We start from the raw sequence: 20652 nt of genomic DNA, 5'->3' as shown, positions 1-20652 counted from the left end.
CACTCAATGTATCATCTACTTAGATGCCTTCCTGGTTTTAATTGGACTAAGGCAACTCATTTTCTTTTGTTCTGGGGCATGGCCATAGTACAACAAGTTGGAGGAGGGGCATGGCCACCTGAGGGACTTTGACTTCCAGGTTTCAACAGGGAAAAATGCAGCTCATTTTCTTTTGTTCTGATCTCAGCAAGGTAGAATGGATTCCAGACTTGGGCTGCTGGCTTCTGGGCCCCACCCCTCCTGGGTGGGGCAAAGAAACAAAGAAACACCACCTCCACATCAAAAGTAGATAGGTAAGTGGAGTCCGCAGTGGAATTTCCACCACTGGCTCCAACTTTCCCCGGGTAAGATCAAATCCCGGTACATGTCCCACCCGATGTTGGAACCTCTGCCGGTGCTCAAGGGCTTTACCCTCTGCACGAACAGGTAGTGCTCCAAGAGGGACCAAGTGGAGGTGTCACTACAAGACCTGAGATGAAGGGGTACCTCAAAGTTTTCCAAAGTTGGGTCTGTTAAATCAGACCCTCTCCAAAGCAGAAAAATGTGGGGTTCTGGCCACTGCTGAAAGATATCAGAATCACGGGATGAATGAGTCCATGGGTGGCTTCAGTTTCTGACTAGAGACCATGCTGTACTACCTCAAGACCCCAGTTGGGACCCTAATGATTTCTTTGGAAACTGGTATCGCTATCACTTCCAAGCCTGCATCATACAGGGACTGAGCGGTACATGGGGTCTTCTTCCTCATTCATTTCCCAGGTCAATGGCTATAATTGGAGCCAACTATGCTTAGTTCTTCCTCGGGTCAGAGACTTTAAGGAACATTCCTAAGCAGCTGCTGAAACTCTGTTTCGGGAAATTCCCTGTCTCCTCTGGGCTTCCACGAACTGTGTATTTCCAATTTGGTGGAAAAAAACAGGGCATCTCCTCCTCTGTCTGAGCTGATGTGGTTTAGAACCGGGGATGATTCTATCTAGGTTTGCTGAAGGTCAAGTAAGTTCCCATTAAAATGGCAGCTCATCTTGTCTGTTTCAAAATCTTCCTGGGTAATTGGCAAGTAAGTTTTTTTGGATGATAAATGGGATTACATCTGTGTCTTTTCCAAATATGATAAAGTGTTAAAGCATTGATTATCAGACATAGGTTTGATATTTGATAAAGGATATTTGATATTTGATAAAGGATATTTGGGTCTGTTGGTAAAAAATGGTGTCTAATCTCGTCCGTCTCAAAGTTTTCATGTGTAGTTGTTAAGATAGCCTTCAGAGTCTCTGGTATTTGGCTATTTGGGTCTCTTGGTAAACATGATGCTGTCAACCCAAACTCAGGGAGAAAACACCAACAGTTTTCTTATTGTAATCTTTTTTTAATGTTGTGCTTTTTAAAAAGATTTTATTTATTTGTTAATAAATAAATAAAATCTGACAAAATTTATTTGTCAGAGAGAGAGAGCGAAAGACCACAAGAGCACAAGCAGGGGGAATGGCAGGCAGAGGCAGGGGGAGAGACAGGCTTCCTGCTGAGGAAGGAGCCAGATGTGGGACTGGATCCCAGGACCCTGGACTTATGCATGACCTGAGCTGAAGGCAGATGCTTAACCAACTGAGCCACCCACGTGTCCCTCTTATTGTATTCTTATGAGAGGCTCTCATTAAATACATAGCTACCTCCCCCAGTTCGATCTGAGGCCAAGATCATTCTTAAAGACCCAGTTGCTCCCAGTTATATGGAAAAAAATGAAGAAGTTGGCTTTTGGCCCTGAGGGGATCCTAGAAGAGTTCTAACAAGCTGCCAGTGGTCACTTAGCCTCCCTAAGCTCTGGCCACTGTGGCCGCCCAGGATATAGGAAGTGAGGATGTCCCCAGTGGCAAAAACCAAGGCCCTGTAACCCTTGTCCCATTTGTGGAGGAGGACACTGGAAATCTGCCCTCAGGGACCTCAGTCGATGAGGACTCAGGTGGCCAGTGACCCTGATCGGGACTGATGGGACCCAGGTGTCTCCGTGGTGGCTCCTCCAAAACAGCTCACCATAAGGAACCCAGTACCTCAGGCAGTTTTGGAAATAGAAGGAAAACCAGTCAGTTCCCTTTGTGATACTGGAGCCACCTTTTCTCTTCTGGTCTAGTTGATAAATGTCCCACTTTCTGGTGACCTGGCCCCCGGCCCTGGGTTAGGGCACCCAAGGCCATTCCCTTTAAAGCTGGAGTGCTGAGGAAGGCCCTCTTGAGATTTTTAAAAACTTTTTCTGACTCTGGATCCTACATTAATAGATGGGTACCAGATGTCTCGGTATCCTTGATCAATCGATAGAGGGGGTGTGCTATTTCTACATATCCCGGTATCCACGAGCGACAGTGTCCTGTTATGCCCAAAAAACCTTTTCTATGAGGGAAATCTGCAGGGTCCTTAAGGTGTATGGAACAGGCCCTGGTGTTAAGGACCAAACCCCTTGAGCCTGAGTTGCCCAGATCTGGGAATTGATATCAACATCTATGAAGGGGGAGCCAATTGCTTGTCTGCCCAGGGGTATCAGTATGAGTGTTAATACCTCTACTGAAAAGAGGTGTGGGGCTCTCAGGCATTAGGAAAGAGTGAGAGAAAATTAGATCTCTCCAGGGGTATCCCAGAGGCAAGAAAAAAAAATTGACTGTTGGGTCACCCAGTGGCGTCCCTAACACAACGCTGGGGCTAGACAGTTGGCCCAAGGTAGAGAGTTATTTTGAAAGCAGTCATCTTTGCCTGGCTTCCCATCTCCGGGGAGAGCATGCAGTCTCTCACTGTTTTTTTTTGTTTGTTTGTTTTGTTTTTTGTTTTTTTTTGTTTTGTTTTGTTTTTTTTTTAAAGATTTTATTTATTTATTTGACAGAGAGAGATCACAAGCAGGCAGAGAGGCAGGTAGAGAGAGAGGAGGAAGCAGGCTCCCTGCTGAGCAGAGAGCCCGATGCGGGGCTCGATCCCAGGACCCTGAGATCACGACCTGAGCCGAAGGCAGCGGCTTAACCCACTGAGCCACCCAGGCGCCCCCAGTCTCTCATTGTTAAGTATGATGTTAACTGTAGGTCTTGTAGCTGCTCTTTATCAAGTTGAGGAAATTCCTTTCTATTCCACCTCCCTTTTTTTAGAGTTTTTAAAATCATGAATGGGTGTTGATTTTATCAAGTGCTTTTTTGAGTTGAATACCATTATTATGTGACTTTTCTTAGTTAGGCTGTTAATACAGTGGCTTAAATGGAATACTTTAAAAATATTGAACCATCCTTGTATTCCAGGAATAAACCCTACATTGGCATGGTGTATAATTCCTTTTATATGTTACTGAACTCTATTTGCTAATATTTTGTTAAGGATTGTTGCATTTATATTCATGGCAGATACGAGTCTGTGATGTGTGTGTGTGTTAAGCTTGTATTTGTTTTGCCCCAGTATATAGTCTATCTCAAATATGTTCCATGGGCACTTGAAAATAACATGTATTCTTTGTTTGACTTCAGTATCAGGGTAACATTAACTTCCTAAAATGACCTGGGATGTGTCCCCTCTTCTATATTCCAAAAAACTGTGTAGAATTGAAGTTAATTTAAATTTTTGGCAGAATTCCCCAGAAAAACCATCTGGGCCTTGAGATTTCTTTTTGGGGAGTTTTAAAATTGTGAATTCAATTTCCTTTATAATTATAGGGTTATTTGGGGTGCTTGGGTGTCTCAGTCAGTTAAGTGTCTGCCTTTGGTTCAGATCATGATCTCAGGGTCCTAGGATTGAGCCCCATGTCAGGCTCTCTGCTCAGCAGGGAGTATGCTTCTCTCTCTCCTTCTGTGTTCTCTCTTTCGGTCTCTCTCACTTTCTGTCAAGAAAATAAAATCTTTTAAAAATTATAGGTTTATTCACTTATATATTTAATTTTGGATAAATTGTGGTAGTTTGGGCTTTCAAGGAATTGACCCATTTGATCTAAGTCAGATTTATGTGTATAAAATTATTTATCGTATTTCCTTACTCTCCTTTTGATATCTGCAGTTTCTGTAGTGATATCCTCTGTTTTGTCCAGATATTGCTGATTTATGTCTTCTTCCTCTCTTTTTACTTTGTCAGCCTTGCTAGAGGTTTGTCAGTCTTATTAGTCTTTCCAGGAAAAATTAATTTTCTCTTTTTTAACTTCACTGATTTTTTTTCTATTGTTTTTCCATTTTTAATTTTATTGTTTTTCTGCTCTTTATTATTTCCTTCTTTTTTCTTGTTTGGATTTATTTTGCCCTTCTTTTTCTAGGAAGCTTACATAATTGATTTAAGATTTTTCTCTTTTCTAGTGTATGCAATTGGTGCTATACATTTCCTTCTCAACACTGCTTTAACCATGTCCTACAAATTTTGATATGTTGTATCTTCATTTTCATTCAGTCCAGTGTATCTTTTTTTAATTCCCCCTTTTAAAAAAGATTTTATTTATTTATTTGACAGAGAGAGAGAGCACACAAGTAGGCAGAGTGGCAGAGGGAGAAGCAGACTCCCCACTAAGCAGAGAGCCCAATGTGGGGCTCCATCCCAGGATGCTGGGATCATGACCTGAGCTGAAGGCAGATGCTTAACTGACAGAGCCACACAGGTGCCCCTAATTTCCCTTGACTCATGGATTATTTGGGAGTATGTTGCTTGGTTTCCAACTGTTTAGATTTTTCTGCTCTCTTTCTATTATTGATTTCTAGTTTGATTCCATTGTGGCTGGAAAACACACTCTGCATGATTTTAATTTTTGAAAATTTGTTGAGCAGTTTTTGGCCCAGGATATGGTCTATTTTAGTATACAGACACATAAAAAGAATGTCCATTCTCCTCTTATTGGGTACACTGTTCTATAAATATGGATTAGATCTTGTTGGTTGATGGTGTTGTAGGTTCTTCTATATCCTTGTTGATTTTCTATCTAGTTGTTTCAACAGTTGTTGAGAGGAGTGTTGAAGCTTCCAACTATAATTGTAAATTTGTCCACTTTTCTATCATTTTTGCTTCACATGTTTTGCAGATCTGTTGTTTAGTATATATACATATGGGATGTCTTTTTCCTCTGATGTTGCTGAAGTATGTTTTCAGTCATGCTAAACTGTCCCTTTCCCAGTCCTTTGACTAAAGAGAGCAGACTTTTGCTGGGGATTTTTTTTTTTTCTGTGCCACTGCATTTCTGGGTTGCTGGCTCTTTCAACTCCAAGTCTGAGATATAAAAAGCAAAAGGAAAACCCAGGGAACTTACCATCATTTGTTCCCTGGGTTCCAAGAGCCCTAACTGGTTTGCTTTCTTCTTTACATTTTTAAAGGTTTTATTTTTATATGTAATGTCCAAAATTTTTAGTTTCATTTAGTAAGGAAATAAGGAAGAGTACCTCTACTCCACATTTCCTATTCCAGATTTCTAGAGTTTTAGAAATTTTTTTTTAGAGTTTTGTATTTTTGTTTGTTTGTGGGGGTTTGTTTTGTTTATTTTTAAGTAGGTTCCATTCTTGGTGTGAAGCCCAACACAGGGCCTGAACTCATGACCATGAGATCAAGACCCAAGCTTAGATCAAGAGTCAGACACTCAGGGGTGCCTTGGTGGCTCACTGGGTTAAGCCTCTGCCTTCAGCTCAGGTCACGGTCTCAGGGTCCTGGGATTGAGCCCCCACATCAGGCTCTCTGCTGGGCACCTGCTTCCCCCTGTCTCTCTGCCTACTTGTGATCTTTCTCTCTGTCAAAGATATAAATAAAATATTTAAAAAAAAAAGTCAGACACCCAACCAACTGAGCCACCCGGGCGCCCCAAGAGATTTATGTATTTAATATACATATTTAAATTTTTATTTTCTGTCAGTACATAAAATTAATCACAGTCTATATTTCCCCTGAGCTTGTTGGGTGGGGGGAATACCCAAGAAGAAAATAAACCAAAATATCAATAAGAAAAGTCTCAAGGTAGAAGAATTACAGATGATTTTTATATCTTTATTTCCTTTTTCTGTATTCTCTACACTTTCTCCAATGAGCAAGTATTGTTGCAAAAAATATTTGGAAGCTTAATAGGTACAGAACTGTGTGTCTTATGTTGTTATATTAACTAAAATCTTACTTATTTCTAACAGTAAAATAGAGTTTTATAGACTTCTTTTTGCTTGTAGTGATAAACTAATAAAATTTCAGGCCCTAAACTTAAAAATGAAAGTCTTTGTAACTAATAAAAGGAGTCTAGAAAGATATGAAAGAAGCGTGCCTTCTCTTCTGAATCAACAGAGGGAGCATTATCCTTCTACATCATAAAAGCTGGCCTAAAGAATCCAGTTTGTTAAGGTGTTAAACTAACCACTTTCACAGGAAAGTCAGTATTGTTTTCCTGAGCAGTTAGAGACTTGTGTGAATATTCATAATTACCAACTTGCTGTGTTAATATCAATCTGTTTTGGAAGTAAAACTTGACTAAGGGGGACTCATAGAAGAACTTCTTTAAAAAATTGCCATGTTCAATGAAAATCACTTTCCGAAGGAAATCCATGATTCTTTTTGGTTATCTTATTTTAGAGTGTGTTGTCTGGGCAGTAACGTTGTAATTGACATGTCTGCATTTCTGCACAGAATACATAGTTGTAAGATTGCTTGTCAAATAGGAAGTAGTTACTTGACACACTCATTTTTCATTCATGTATGTTGGAGGTATGGGAAAGACTTTAGTTCTGCTAGATAGTCTACTTCGACAAAGACACTGAGAGATGTATTTCAGTTAATTAACAAATGCCATGAAGCAATACATGGGGCAGCTGAGAACTGAAGGCTGTGCTCTGTGTTGACGGGACCAAATAAAGCAGCAAAGACAAGGGAGAGAGACCATCACCTTGGGCTCCAGCAGGAACCTGGCCCTCTCTGTACTGTATCTTGCCAGCTCAGAATTACTCTGTTTTGCTGGAAGACTCTGCAGACCCATCACAGAAAGCATAAGAAAAAGATGCACGCACATATATATTTTTTTAATTCTTTGTGGCCCAAGAGCCTCAACCAGTATTAATTTCTCCAGGAGAAAAAGCTCAGGGCACTATCCTCTGTGAAATATCCTTAATTCTTTTATTTGCTGCCAGATGTCAAGTTAAAGGAAAAGCTCAGGGCACTCTCTTCCTGGAAAATGTTCATTTTCCTTATGAAATGAGACTCACCTGGCAGCAGAGTGAGTTTCTCATACTTCTAGTGTCCTGGGGGTAAGGGATGAGTTTTCTCAAGGAATTGGAGCCACTTCCTGAAAGAGAAACCGTTGAGCGAGAGAGGCTTGGTGCCTGGCAGACTCAGGGCGTCCTTGCGCGTGCTTTCTGAATGTACGTTCTAAAATCTGCGCACGGAAAGCATGCGCCTAGCATATGTCAGTCCACGCCTGGCTTATCTGGACACTTTCAGCTTCTACTTGAGCAACCTGAAGCTAGCCCTGAGTGTATTCTTTATTTTTTTCCTCCCCTTGCCTCTCTCCTTTCTTCCCTTCCTGATTTTTCCCCTCCTTCCTTCCCTTTTTCCATCCTTCTCTCCCTCTCTCCCTTCCTCGCTCCCTCCCTTCATTCCTTTTGTCTTTCTTTTGCGAGAAATGAATAAGCAACTGAAACTCTCCTACACTGTGAGTGGGTTTGTAAAATGGTTGAACAACTTTAAAAAAACAGCATGACAGTTTCTTAAAGAGTTAAACATACTAGACTTAAAACGAAAAAACCCTTAGGAAAAAAACATATGGCAGAAGTTTCATGGCATTGAATTTAGCATTGATTTCTTGGATATGACATCAAAGGTACAGGCAACAAAAGAAAAATAGACAAATTGGACTTTATAAAAACTTAAACATTTTGTGCGTCAAAAGACAATGTCCAGGGTGCCTGGGTGGCTCAGTGGGTTGGGACCTCTGCCCTCAGCTCAGGTCATGATCTCAGGGTCCTGGGATGGAGCCCTGCATCGGGCTCTCTGCTCAGCGGGGAGCCTGCTTCCCCCCACCTCTCTCTGCCTACTTGTGATCTCTGTCTGTTAAATAAATACATAAAAATCTTAAAAAAAAAAAAAAAAGACAATGTCCACATCACAAAAAGACAATCCACAGAATGAGTGAGAACATTTGCAGATCATAAATCTGCTAAGGAGTTCATGTCCGGAACATAAAGAGAACTCCTAAAACTCAACAACAACAAAAAAATCAAGTTTTAAAATGGGCAAAGAATTTGAATAGACATTTTTCTAAAGAAGATAAACAAATGGCCAATAAGCACATAAAAAGATGCTCAAGATCACTAATCATTAGGGAAATGCAAATCAGAACTATAAGGAGATACTGCCTTATACCCATTAGGATGGCTACTAGCAGAAAAAAAAAAACCCACAAAAAAACAGAAAATGCCAAGTATTTCTGAGCACTTGATTGGAACACTTGTGCACTGCTGGCAGGAATATACAGCTGCTGTGGAAGATGAATGGTGGTTCCTCAGAAAATTAAAAATAGTATTATATGATCCAGAAATTCCACTTGTGAGGATATACCTCAAAGAATTGAAAGAGGGGTCTCAATGAGATATTGTGCACCCATGTACTTATTAGCAGCATTATTCACAATAGCTGAATTGTGGAAGCCGCCCAACTGTCCATCAATGGATAAGCAAAATGTGGTATGTGTGTGTATGTATATACATACACACACATATATATACATGTCACATATATATGTGTATATACATATATAGTAGAATATTTATTATTTACACTTAAAAAGGAATAAAATTCTTTTAAAAAATTTTTAAAAGAGTTTATTTATTTGTCAGAGAGGCAGAGAGAGAGAACGAGAGCACAAGCAGGCAGAGAGGCAGGCAGAGGTAGAGGCAGTCTCCCCGCTGAGCAAGGAGCTCAATGCAAGGCTTGATGTGGGGCTCAGTCCCAGGTCACCGGGCTTATGACCTGAGCTGAAGGCAGATGCTTAACTGACTGACATACCCAGGCACCCCAAAAAGAAAGGAAATTCTGACATAGGCTTCAACATGGATGCATCTTAAAGATGTTATAATAAGTGAACTAAGCCAGTTACAAAACAGCCAAATACTTTGATTCAGTTATCTTAGGTACTTAGTCAAAATTATAGAGATATAAGGTAGAACAGTGGATGAACTTCTGCTGAGAAAGATGAGGAGTTATTGTTCAACAGGGACAGAGCTTCAGTTTCACAGATGAAGGAGTGATGGGGATGGGTGGTGGCCATGGTGGCACAGTATTACGAATGTATTTAATACCTCTGAGCTGGACACTTAAAAATGGTTAATGTGTCAATTGTTATGTGTATTTTATGACAATAAAAATTATAGCAATCCACACATAATACATACTTACAGAAATAACTTAAAAATAAAAATAAAAAAGTGAAGCGCACACCTACACTTCTGGAGGCAGCCAGTCTACTGTTGTTTGCTCAGTAAAAATGAAAGCTGGTAAGTCCTGGGGTAATAACTACAGCGTGGTGACTCAAGATAATATTGCTGGATTGTGTATTTGAAAACTGATAAGAGAGTAGATCTTAAAAGTCCTCAAAACAAGAAAAAAATTCGTAACTATGTGTGGTGAGGGATGTTAATTAGAGTTGTGGTAGTCATTCTGCGACATATAAATACTGAATAATGACGTTGTACACCTGAAACTAATATAATGTTATATGTCAATTATATCTCCCTATAAATAAATAAATAAGCCATTGTGTATGCAACAGCTGGTATATAATATCCATAGTGGTTTTATTTATTTTATTTAGGGCTAAAAAATATATACATATGAGCCATCAAGCCAGAAAAGGACATGGAGGAAACCCAAACACACATTGCCAAGTGAAGCTAGTGAATCTGAAAAAGTTACACACTGTATAATTCCAACTCTGTGACATTCTGGAAAAGGCAAAATTATAGAGACAGTAAAAAGACTGGTGGTTACTAGGATTTAGGATGAATATCAGAGCACAGAGTGGTTAAGGCAGTGAAAATACCCCACATGATACTATAATAATGGGTATTTATCACTATACATTTGTCTAGAGTGTAACCACCAAGAATAAACCCAAATGTAAGCTATGGATATTGAGTGATGATAATGTGTCCGTGTAGGTTCACCAACTGTAACAAATGTACCACTCTTGGGAGAATGTTGGCAATGACAGAGGTTGTGGGTGTGTAGGGGTAAGGGGTACATGGGCACTGTCTACACCTTCCCCTCAATTTAAATTGAATCTAAAACTACTCTTAACTGTAAATCTAAAATCTAAAACTATTCTTAAAAGAAAAAACTACTCTTAAAAAATTGTATTTAAATGTCCTACACACACACACACACACACACACACACACACACACACCCCTAACCTGAAGGATGGCAGATAAGGAATTAAGGACCAAGCAAAAGGCTAATAAAAGAAATTCACAAGAAAAAAGAAGAAAGCAAGTCTCAGAACAATAAATATAATATGATTCTATTTATTAAAAGTTCAAAAGTACTAAATTTTGCAACTATAAAATAATGGGGGCAATAAACACAAGACCAGGGTTGTGAATGATTATCACAAGGAAGGAGAATGTCATCAGAAGGGACCCACACTGTATATCCAGGATAATGGTATCACTCTATTTCTTCAACTGGGTGAGGGTACAAAACTGCGTATTGCACCATTATTCTTTAAACCTTCCAGTGGAAGCCAGACTGGGAGCACTGAGGTATGATTTTTATGAGTATCATAAATCAGATTTTTATGAGTATCTTTACTCAATTAAAAACAAAGGAAAAATAAGCATCAGCCCACTAGTAACAAGCCAGGTGCAGCTAGGAATGGTAACAGCCATTAACCCATGGTGTTGGGATAGGGTCAAATCAAGGATTTGTCCCATCTCCCCATGAGAATTCTGGGATGATCTTGATGGCAGAGCTGACTCAGTGAACTGGATTTCAGTCTTCATAAGCACATAGCAAGACCCAAGGTTGCCTTTTTCTCCTACTCTAAATAGTTCATTGATCAGGCTTCAAGTGAGTAAAATTTCCCAGAGCCTTAGTAGGAATTTAAGTGTAAAGAATATGTAGCTTCACCCCATGTCTTCAGAGGCTTTTTTGCTTCTCATATTGAGATGTTGTGAGTTGATGCAGGTGGTATGGAAGAGGGTTTCAATGCAGGTATGATAGTGTGGGTGGCGTGAGAAGGGAAAGATTTTTTGTGGTTGGTTTAGAAGCCCCTCGAAGACCTATCTAACCTTGAGACTCTGTTCTAGGGAGTATTAGGAGTGGAGGTCCATATAAACACATTTCGTTTTCTTAATTTTGGTCAGGTCTGGCCAAGAATTTTCTTCCTCTTCTGAGGCTGCTGGGTCTTTCACATCACGTCAGCTGCAAGGCTTACTGCCTCACTGACTCTCCCCACGCCCATATTCAACCCCCGATGGATTCCCTGGGGCCACCTGCACAAAAATATATGCCTCTCTGATAATGGAAAATTTATTCTAAGACTTATTTTAGATAGAGAAATATCCGTTCTCTCATGCTCATTTTGCTAATATGTCTGCTCTGATCTGTGGTTTTTGCACAGTTGAAGGGTCATGCTGGCCCTCCCTCTGCCTTCAAGCAGGACTGCATTTCTCCCATTTCTGATGACTTGTTTCATCTCATGGAGAGTATTGTGATGGGGAGGGTTAAGGAGTGTCATTCCTGGGGCAAGAGGTATAAGCCTTGCCATTAAGGAGGACTCGATCCAACAGCAAACATTCAGAGGCAAGGGCAACAGTCCCCATAAGGCCACCTGGAGCCACAGAGAGATGCTATAGCCTCCATATCATCCGTATTCCTGAGTATCCTTAGGTTTCTCCAGCTATCAGATGCCTCCTGTCTCTAATTTCCCCAGGATCAGCTGCTCAAGCTTTGGCCCTGAGCCTGAGCCCTGGGCTTACTGCTGTGTCCACTGGAAGTCATTTTTCTTCTTTCCTCTCCTCTTTCCCAGGGGACTCTCCCTGCCTCATACTCAGATTTCCTCTGAGGCTGAATAGCCTTAATCTTGCTGCAGAAACAGAGAGCTGAGACATGAGAATAGAGAAATTTGCGTACAAATTTTTGTGGGCTTTGGATGGTTGGAGCACCCAAGGGACTAATCTGATATCTGATCGGGTGCCATTACCAACCTACTTCCCCCTCTGACGGTCTGGTCACTAGAAACATAGAAGCCTTGGAGCAAGATAGGGCAGGATGTGAATTCTCATCGTTGCTCTCCCAGTGAATTTCCGTGTTGCCTTCAAGCAGTTTCCTCCTTCTTGTCCCCAGCTGGTTCACCAGTGAAATGAAGGGTTGTTGTACTGGCCCTTCCCAGGGTGTCATGAAGTCCAGAAGGATATCAGACAATTTTGTGCTTGGGAAGTTCTCTGAACTCTGTGGGGGAGTTCTCGAACAACTGAGAGTGCTGATACTTCATCCACAACCCTAAGGGTGTAGATGATGCTGGGGCCAACCTAGCCAAATCTGACTGGTGAAAGCCAATCACGAAGTTGAAAATAGGCCCCAGATGCAAGGAGATGAGACAGTTAGATTACTTCCTCTTTTCTAATTTGAGAGGTTTCATGTTGATGAAAGTCAGTGTGTTAGAGGCTGCAGAAGACCTAAACAGAGTCACCATGAAGCTGGGCTGTGTCCTCACAGCTGGGGTCCTTTACTTTTCTCCTACCGTGCTCTGGGCAGTACAGATGCTACTGGGTAAGTGATATGTTTGAACATTGGTGTGGGACTGGAGATATGCCTGACTTTGATCAATGGAAAGATATGTGGACTGACTTTGGCCCAGAAAAGCAATGTGCAGGTGGGAAATGAAGGATAGGTATTAGAAAGTCTGGTGTGCTGGATTGAATGGCTCTTTCTGAATATAAAAATCTTCAAGCCTTTTCCATTCTTAAAGTGTCCTTGACTGTGATACCCTATTGAGCTACCATCTCAACCTTTTTCCTTCCTTTTCTCAAATTTCTTGAAAGAGTAGTTTGCACTTGCTTTCTGCACTTCCTCACTTCTCACTCATACCTCAGTGCTCCCAGTCTGGCTTCCACTGGAAAGTTTTGCCTTGGGTGCAATGACTTCCATATTGACCGCGCCACTGCCCACCCTTTAGCTCTTCTGCTGCTGGACTTCTCTGCTGCATTGGGCAGTGTTGGTCACTTATTCTTTCTCAGCATTCTCTGCTTGCCTGACTTCCACATGCCATTTTCTCCTTGCATTCCATGTACGAGTCTTTGTCCACATGCCATTTTCTCCTTGCACTCCATGTACCTGTCTTTGTCTCTTTGGTGGCTTCTATTCTCTTCCCCTTATAGGCTGGTGTTTTCTACTGCTGCATTTCTGCCTCCCTACCCTACACTCTTTACACAATCTCCTTAGTGAGTTCATTTATCTGTATCATTTTTACCACTTCAGCTATCTACTTAAGAGTCCAAAGTCATATCACCAGCCCTAATCGTGCTTTTGAGTTTCACAAAGATCCAACTTTGCACAAGACATATCTATCTGCATGTTTCACAGGTATCTCAGTCCAATATTACCAGAGCTGTCCTCTTGGCCCCTACCTCTCCCTAATTTCATCTTTCACTGTGTCTGTCTCAGTTCATAACACCCACCCAGGCATGGAGGCTAAAAACTTGGGAGAACACCTAGACTCCTCCCTCTTCATCCTCTGCATATGATCAATCGGCAAGTTTGGCAAAGTGTATCTTCTAAACTGTTCTCAGAGACAGAACTAATAGGATGCTAGGAAAAGCCCTCATCATTGTGGACTTTGGATAGTCCAGTAACTTCCTGACTAACCTCCATGTCTCAGGCTTGTTCCCTTGAAATGGATTCTGCGCTCTGCAGCCAATGCACACGAGGCCCACCATCGCCTGGTTCCTATTTAACCCTGCAGCCTCTGCTGTTATCCTGGAGGCCTGCATATTATGCTGTAATAAACCCCAACCAGCTCGTACTTATCCACTCACACACCACGTTCTTCCCTATCTCCAAGCTGCGCTCAAACTCCTACCTCTGCTTGAAATGAACTCTTTCCATGGCCCCATTCCCTCTCACTCACAAACTTTTAGGCATCCCCTGAAGATTCAGCATGGGTGCCATCTTCCAGGGAAGCTTCTTTGAACCCTTCTTTCTGCCCCAGGGGCTGCCTGTTGCATGTCTTTGTTATTACCTTCCTCCTCATGAAATCATCTCCTCATATGACCTTGCTGTCCACTAAACTGAGTTATTTGTAGACAGGGACAGCACTTTTTGTTTTTGCTTTTGTTTTTTAACCTTGTCAAATTTATGTTTGAATTTTTAGCATCTGCTTTTTCCCTGACCAAAAAAAAAAAAAAAAATTGTTGAATCCTTTTACTGAAGTAGAAACAGGACTGGGTGACTGTATGAAGACACAGGACTGATATCATGGCAAGAACTCCAGACGTTCTGGTTTCATGGTGTTCTTCTTCTATTAACTAGCTCTATGTCACCTTGGAAAATTCACTTTTTGTATCTCTAATTCCATTTTATTTTTTAAAAAAGATTTTATTTATTTGAGAGAGAGAGTGAGTGAGCACAAGCTGGGATTGGGGAGGGGTAGCAGGAGAGGGAGAAGCAGACTCCCCACTGAGCAGAGAGCCTGATGCAGGTCTCACTCCCAGAGCCCTGGGATCATGACCTGAGCTGAAGGCAGATGCTTCACCAACTGAGCCACCCAGGTGCCCCTCTAATTCCATTTTCTTATTCATAAAATGAGCCTAATACCTACCACATAATTTACTGAGTGAAAGTGCCTGGCAACCCACAAGTTCATTTTCAAAACGGAGTGGAGGCTGAGTCTAGTTGAATGATAGCAGAGGAACTGAAAAAGGTAGCAGCGGGGTGGCGAGGGGAGTTGAAGCAGGATCTAAAGAAAACACCTTGTACTGATGCAGTGAGAATTAGGAAGTGGAAAAGGACCTTGCTAGGGGAAGTTACAGGGTTGAAGAAGAGTTTTGGGCTTTCAGGAGTGGAATAAAGGCAAGTGGGTCAGGAAAGAATGGAGTGAAGGATTGAGTGTATGGGAATGGTTATGGGGCTGGAAGAAGGGGAGAGGGATTAAGGGACAAGAAGCAGGAATGAAAATGGGAAGAATGGAAATTACCTTGCTTGAGTCAACCATGGAGCAAAGAGATAGATGGAGGAGAAGCAGTGAGGAATAAACTCTGAGTTTCAACCTGGAAGCAAAGAAAGAATTGTTCCACAGTTACCAGTACAGACTGGAAATAGAGGTTTGGAGCAGAGAAGGACACTGGAAGGGCTCTACAGCTGCCATGGAAAGTTTAGGGGACAGTGGGCATCAAGGTAGAGATAGCTGAAAAATGAAGACCTGAAAGGAGGGAGCAAGGGAAGAGGAGACACCACTAGGTCCTGAAAACTCATTGGTAGATAATATATTCATGGATGAAGAGCCAAGGGAATTTTGAGAGAATGAAAATCTGGAAGGAAATCCCCTAGGAAGGTCTGAGACCTACAGCTGATCAAGTCTAAACAGTGAAGTGAAGAGAACACTGATTTTGGACTCAGACAACCTTTCTTTCTTGCTCCATTCCCTACTCCTTTTGAAATTTTGGGTAAGTTATTGAACTATTCTAAGCCTGTTTCTCTTAACTTTATAAAATGGAGCATGAAATCACATACCTAGAAAACTTGTCAAGACTAAGTAAAATCATGTGTTCAAGTGTCTCGTGGTGTGTGGCGTACATTAAACACTTCCCAGTAAGTGTTAAAATCTGATCATCTGCCTTTCCCTTGTGTCCTGTGTCTGCCTGCTCTGGGGTCATCGTTGCCTTTGGCCTCTGTTTTCCTGTGCCAGCAGCTGGATGTCATGCTGGTGAGTTCACGTTCTGCCATTCTTTCCCTGCCCTCTTCCTCATACCACAGTCCATTCACTGAAAACCCTGGAAAGCCAGTGAATCAAGTTAAAAGTACTGGGTCAAGAGACCCATATGGGTTTTGGCATCTTCTCCTTTTCATTCTAAAAAGGATGATTCCCCTGGAGAGTCCCTTGTGGAGGGAAGTCTTCTTCCTCCAAGTCACAACATTGTTTTCTGATTCTCAAACCATGCCCTCCTCAGCTGCCGGCTTTGAGATGCTGCAATGTGAAGGACCAGTCAGGACCCAGGACAGCAGCTGCGATTCCCAGGAGGACTTCACAGCCCCAAGGGAAGTTGACTTCCAGGTCAAGGGCTACACTTTCAGTAAACCCTTCCATCTGATTGTGTCTTACGGTGAGATCTCGGGAAGTACAGACCTTCTCTTTCTCCCATTTCCCAAGCCTGCCTGTTTAGCCCGCCAACCCACTCAGGAAGTTGCCCCTCAGAAACTGGCCATGGGATGAGATACAGTAGCTCCTCCTGCTCCTTATCCATGGAGGATATGTTCCGAAACCCCCAGTGGATGCCTGAAACTGCAGAGAGTACCAAAGCCTAAATATACTGTTCTTTCTATACATACATACCTATGATAAAATATAAATTAGGCACAGTAAGGGATTAGAAACAATACCTAATAATAGAATAGTTATAACAATGTACTATGGTAAAAGTTATAAGAATGGTCTCTCCCTCTCTCAAAATACCTTACTGTACTAATACTTACCTATCTTGTGATGATGTGAGATGATAAAATGCCTACTTGATAAGGCAAGGGAGGGGAATGACTAGGCCTTGTGATGTAGTGTTAGGCTACTATTGATCTTCTGATGATATATCAGAAGGAGGATCATTTGCTTCTGGACTGCAGTTGACCATAAAAAACAAAACTGTGGATGAGGGGGGACTACTGTGCCTTCTTCGCCATATTCAGCCCACAAAAGCCAGGGTTCCCTCAGTCTTAGTCCTTAAAGAAGTTGTTCTGCTTTCCCAGCTAGGGACAAGAATTACCTGGACTCTCAGAGAAAGCTTAGGGAGAAGTCTATGTGGGTACCACGGGGAACTCCTAAGGAAGGCAGTGGGTCACACTCAACTCTTGCTTTGAGCCACAGACTGGCTTATCCTCCAAGGTCCTGTCAGCCCTATATTTGAGGGAGACCCACTGATTCTACGCTGCCAGGCCTGGCAAGACTGGCCATTGACCCAAGTGACCTTCTACCGAGATGGCTCAGCAATGGGTCCTCCTGGACCCAAGAGGGAACTCTCCATTGCCGTGGTACGAGAGGCCGACAGTGGGCACTATCACTGCAGTGGCATCTTCAGAAGCCCTGGTCCTGGGAGCCCAGAAACAGCATCTCCTGTGGCCATCAAGGTCCAAGGTGAGAGCTGAAGGGAATGTCATTATGGCAAGGGCAGGTGGAGAGACACAGAGGGACCAAGACTGTCTGTCACTGGAGGTGGCAAGATCACTGAAGGCTAAGGAACAGGTTGTTGGCAAATGCCCAAGTTGGGTTTCAGGAGGGACAGCATCTCCGTATTATGTTCTCAAGTCATTCAGCCCTCTCCAAGCCCAGTGTGCTTCCCACAGCTCTATCCTACAGATCCATGCTTCCCAGTGTTCACTGATGGGGTGTCTGGACTATTGTCAGATTTGTCCATCTCTGGGTCTTTCCTAATCTTGTTTAGTTGAAGAGAGAGAAGATTTGAAAGGCTCAGATCCTGCTTTGCTAAGAGTGTTTATTACTGATGAAAATAGTGGGAAGAAACTGTGGCTGGGTTCTTTGCCTGGCATGGGTCCACCTGAATGTATGATGGCTGAACTCTTTTTTCTCACCTCTCTCTCCCTCAGAACTATTTCCAGTCCCACTTCTCAGAGCCACCCCCTCAGCTGAGCCTCAAGAGGGAGACCCGGTGACCCTGAGCTGTCAGACAAAACTGCCCCTGCAGAGGTCAACCGCCCGCCTCTTCTACTCCTTCTATAAGGACAACAGGATAGTGCGTGACAGAGGCCTCTCCCCAGAACTACAGATCCCCACAGCTTCAGAGGCACACTCTGGGTCCTACTGGTGTGAGGCAGCCACTGAGGACAACCAGGTTTGGAAACAGAGCTCCAAGCTGGAGATCCGGGTGCAGGGTAAGTTAGTGCGTGTTTGTCAGATGTGTATGAAAAGTGATGGAAAAGATTGAACCCATGAGCTGGGGTTTGGTATAAGTAGGTTAAGAAGGACACAGAGGAGCCAGGAACAATAAGCCAGAGTCCCTGGGGATGGAAGAGAACACAGATAGGGAACTTCTTTCTTAGACCACGGTGCACAACTCACCAAACCAAGACCTGAGCCAGCTCCACAGCTGCTGCCCCATAGACCTTCTGCTCCCTACATGAACTCTGGGAATCCATAGAAATATAGTATCTAGAATGAAGATGAGGTAGTCTGGAGTTTATGTTCAGTTCAGGGACCCCCAATTAAAAAGGCTGCACTTGACCTGAAATATATATCCAGAGGAGGTGGTAACTAGGGCAATGAGGGGCTTGAAGCCATGTCATAAGAAAAATAATGGAGGGAGCAGAAGATACTCATCTTGAAGAAGAGGTAACCCAAGGGGCCAGTGAAGGTGTCCTCAAAACACTGAAGGCTGGCACAAAGACGAGGAATTATACTAATGTCGTATACAGTGAAGATGTTGACCTAGAACCAATTACCACACTGTCCAGAATTAGGTTCTGCCTTGATAGAAAGAATTGGCTAATATCTATAGCCCTATAATGATGAAGCCTCGTCACTAAAGATTTTCAAACTGAGGTAGCCAAGCTTCAGATTCAAATTTTGACCACGAGGGAGTCTTCAGCCACTTTCAGAAAACAAGAAAGATTGACCACGAATATGAGGTTAGGGCCAGAGTCAGACTTCACTCTGATAATATGTGCCTCTTACCTCAAAATGCAGGTCCCTCCAGCTTGACTGCACCCCCCACCTTGAATCCAGCTCCTCAGAAATCAGCTGTTCCAGAACCTACTCCAGCAGGCTCCCCTGGACCTCAGCCTCCACTGTCCACCCCTTCGAAGGATCCAGGCTTCTCTGCTCCTGCGCAGGTGCCAGATCCCCATCTGTATCACCAGATGGGCATTCTTCTCAAACAAATGCAGGATATGAGAGCTCTCCTTGGTCACCTGGTCACAGAACTGAGGAACTTATCTGCCTTCCTGAAGCTTGAGACCACAAAGGGTTCTGCCAAATATGAGTAAATGATTCACTTTCAGTGTTGCTCAACTACTCCCAATAAATTCAACTTTTTCTACTTTTCCTCTTTCTGTCCTTTACACACACATAAATAGTCTTACAAATTGCCTAGTATTTTGTTAGAGTAACAGAGATAGGTGAGTATAAATAAATGTGCACAGAGTGATCCTCAGAATTTAGCCATAATTGTATATTCGCTCATAAGTTCTGATCTCTGTAGACCAGGAGTTACCTTCCTTTGCCCAGACCAGAATCTGGTGACTGAAAGAAAATCAGTGAGATGGATTTAATGCAGCGGTTTCAATTGGAGGCAATCCCCCACCCCCATCAAAGGGGACATTTAGCAATGTCTAGAGACATGTTTGGTCTTCACGTTGTGGGAGTAGTGCAATTGACATCTAGTGAGTAGAAGCCAAAGTTGCTGCTAACCGTCAAATAACACTATGGACAGCCCCCACAGCAGAAGATTATCTTGCCCAAAGTGGTCAGTAGTGCTGAGATTAAGAAACTTCAGCCTTGTGGGGGCGCCTGGGTGGCTCAGTGGGTTAAGCCACTGCCTTTGGCTCAGGTCATGATCTCAGGGTCCTGGGATCGAGCCCCGTGTCGGGCTCTCTGCTCAGCAGGGAGCCTGCTTCCCTCTCTCTCTCTCTCTCTGCCTGCCTCTCTGTCTACTTGTGATCTCTCTCTGTCAAGTAAATAAATAAAATCTTTGAAAAAAAAAAAAAGAAACTTCAGCCCTGTGGAAGCTAGGTAATAGACTCTGGGGTGGTCCCTTGCTGCTTCTACTTGCCGCCCCCTCCAGCATCATTCAGCAAATATTAATTACATGCTGGTATTTTGTTGGCTTCTATTACCTATCAAAATTTGTGCTATGTTAAGTATACTGATTAGATAGTGTCTCTGTCTACAGAGGGTTTAGACTTTGGGATAGAGGAGCAGTAATATGCTTTTCCATAAAGCAATAATAGGAGGGTGTGTAAAAATTTCCCACAGGATTCTACTAAACTCAGAAATACATGATCAAGCATAACATTGCCAAAACAGCAATTATTGGTTTTAATATGCTTGTCTCTGAAATATTTTTTAAAGACATATTTGAGTTTATTTTGGTACCATAATGATGCTTTTTTCTACATTTGGACTCTATTGTACCATCACAGCCAATGAAAGATAGGTTGACAGACTCTACAGTAACCTTTGGTCAATGGGTTTGCACACCATTTTAGAATGACCTCAGTCAATGAGCATTCTACCATGTTATCCTAAATCATGTGGTATGATGTTATCCACCTTATTCTTTCTTTGTGCCATTTATTCTGTGCAATACTGACCCACAATGACTTACAAAAATGTGCGTGTGATCACTCCAGACATGCCACAAGGAAACAAAGGAATAGAATCATGCTGGATATTAAAATATGAGTTTTATGGTGGTTCCTAGCACTCTCCAAAATGCACGTTTTATGGTGGTTCCTAACACCTTCAGGGGGAAGGAT

General features: G+C 42.4%; 1 protein-coding gene across 5 annotated transcripts in view; it reads left to right on the top strand.

Moving 5' to 3' along the window:
• LOC111151069 (Fc receptor like A) overlaps window positions 1-19214 on the top strand; it is a 58630-nt gene extending 39416 nt beyond the window's left edge. The window contains exons 6-11 of one of the 5 annotated variants that reach the window (XM_022508809.1): window positions 12589-12726; window positions 15860-15877; window positions 16122-16274; window positions 17030-17296; window positions 17767-18051; window positions 18863-19214. In XM_022508809.1, the coding sequence (XP_022364517.1) occupies window positions 12589-12726; window positions 15860-15877; window positions 16122-16274; window positions 17030-17296; window positions 17767-18051; window positions 18863-19161 (1160 nt within the window). In that variant the 3' untranslated portion in view covers window positions 19162-19214. Of the gene's footprint in view, window positions 1-12588; window positions 12727-15859; window positions 15878-16121; window positions 16275-17029; window positions 17297-17766; window positions 18052-18862 lie in introns of those variants that run through there. The other 4 variants (XM_022508810.1, XM_022508811.1, XM_022508812.1 and 1 more) reach the window with 4 other exon arrangements.
• The last annotated feature ends 1438 nt before the right edge of the window (window positions 19215-20652 follow it).

This window comes from Enhydra lutris, unplaced genomic scaffold, assembly GCF_002288905.1.
Source record: "Enhydra lutris kenyoni isolate GAN:26980312 unplaced genomic scaffold, ASM228890v2 scaffoldscaffold25, whole genome shotgun sequence".
Taxonomy (NCBI): Eukaryota; Metazoa; Chordata; class Mammalia; order Carnivora; family Mustelidae; genus Enhydra; species Enhydra lutris.
The sequence above is the reverse complement of the archived record's forward strand: the minus strand, read 5'-3'. Positions and strand labels throughout refer to the sequence as shown.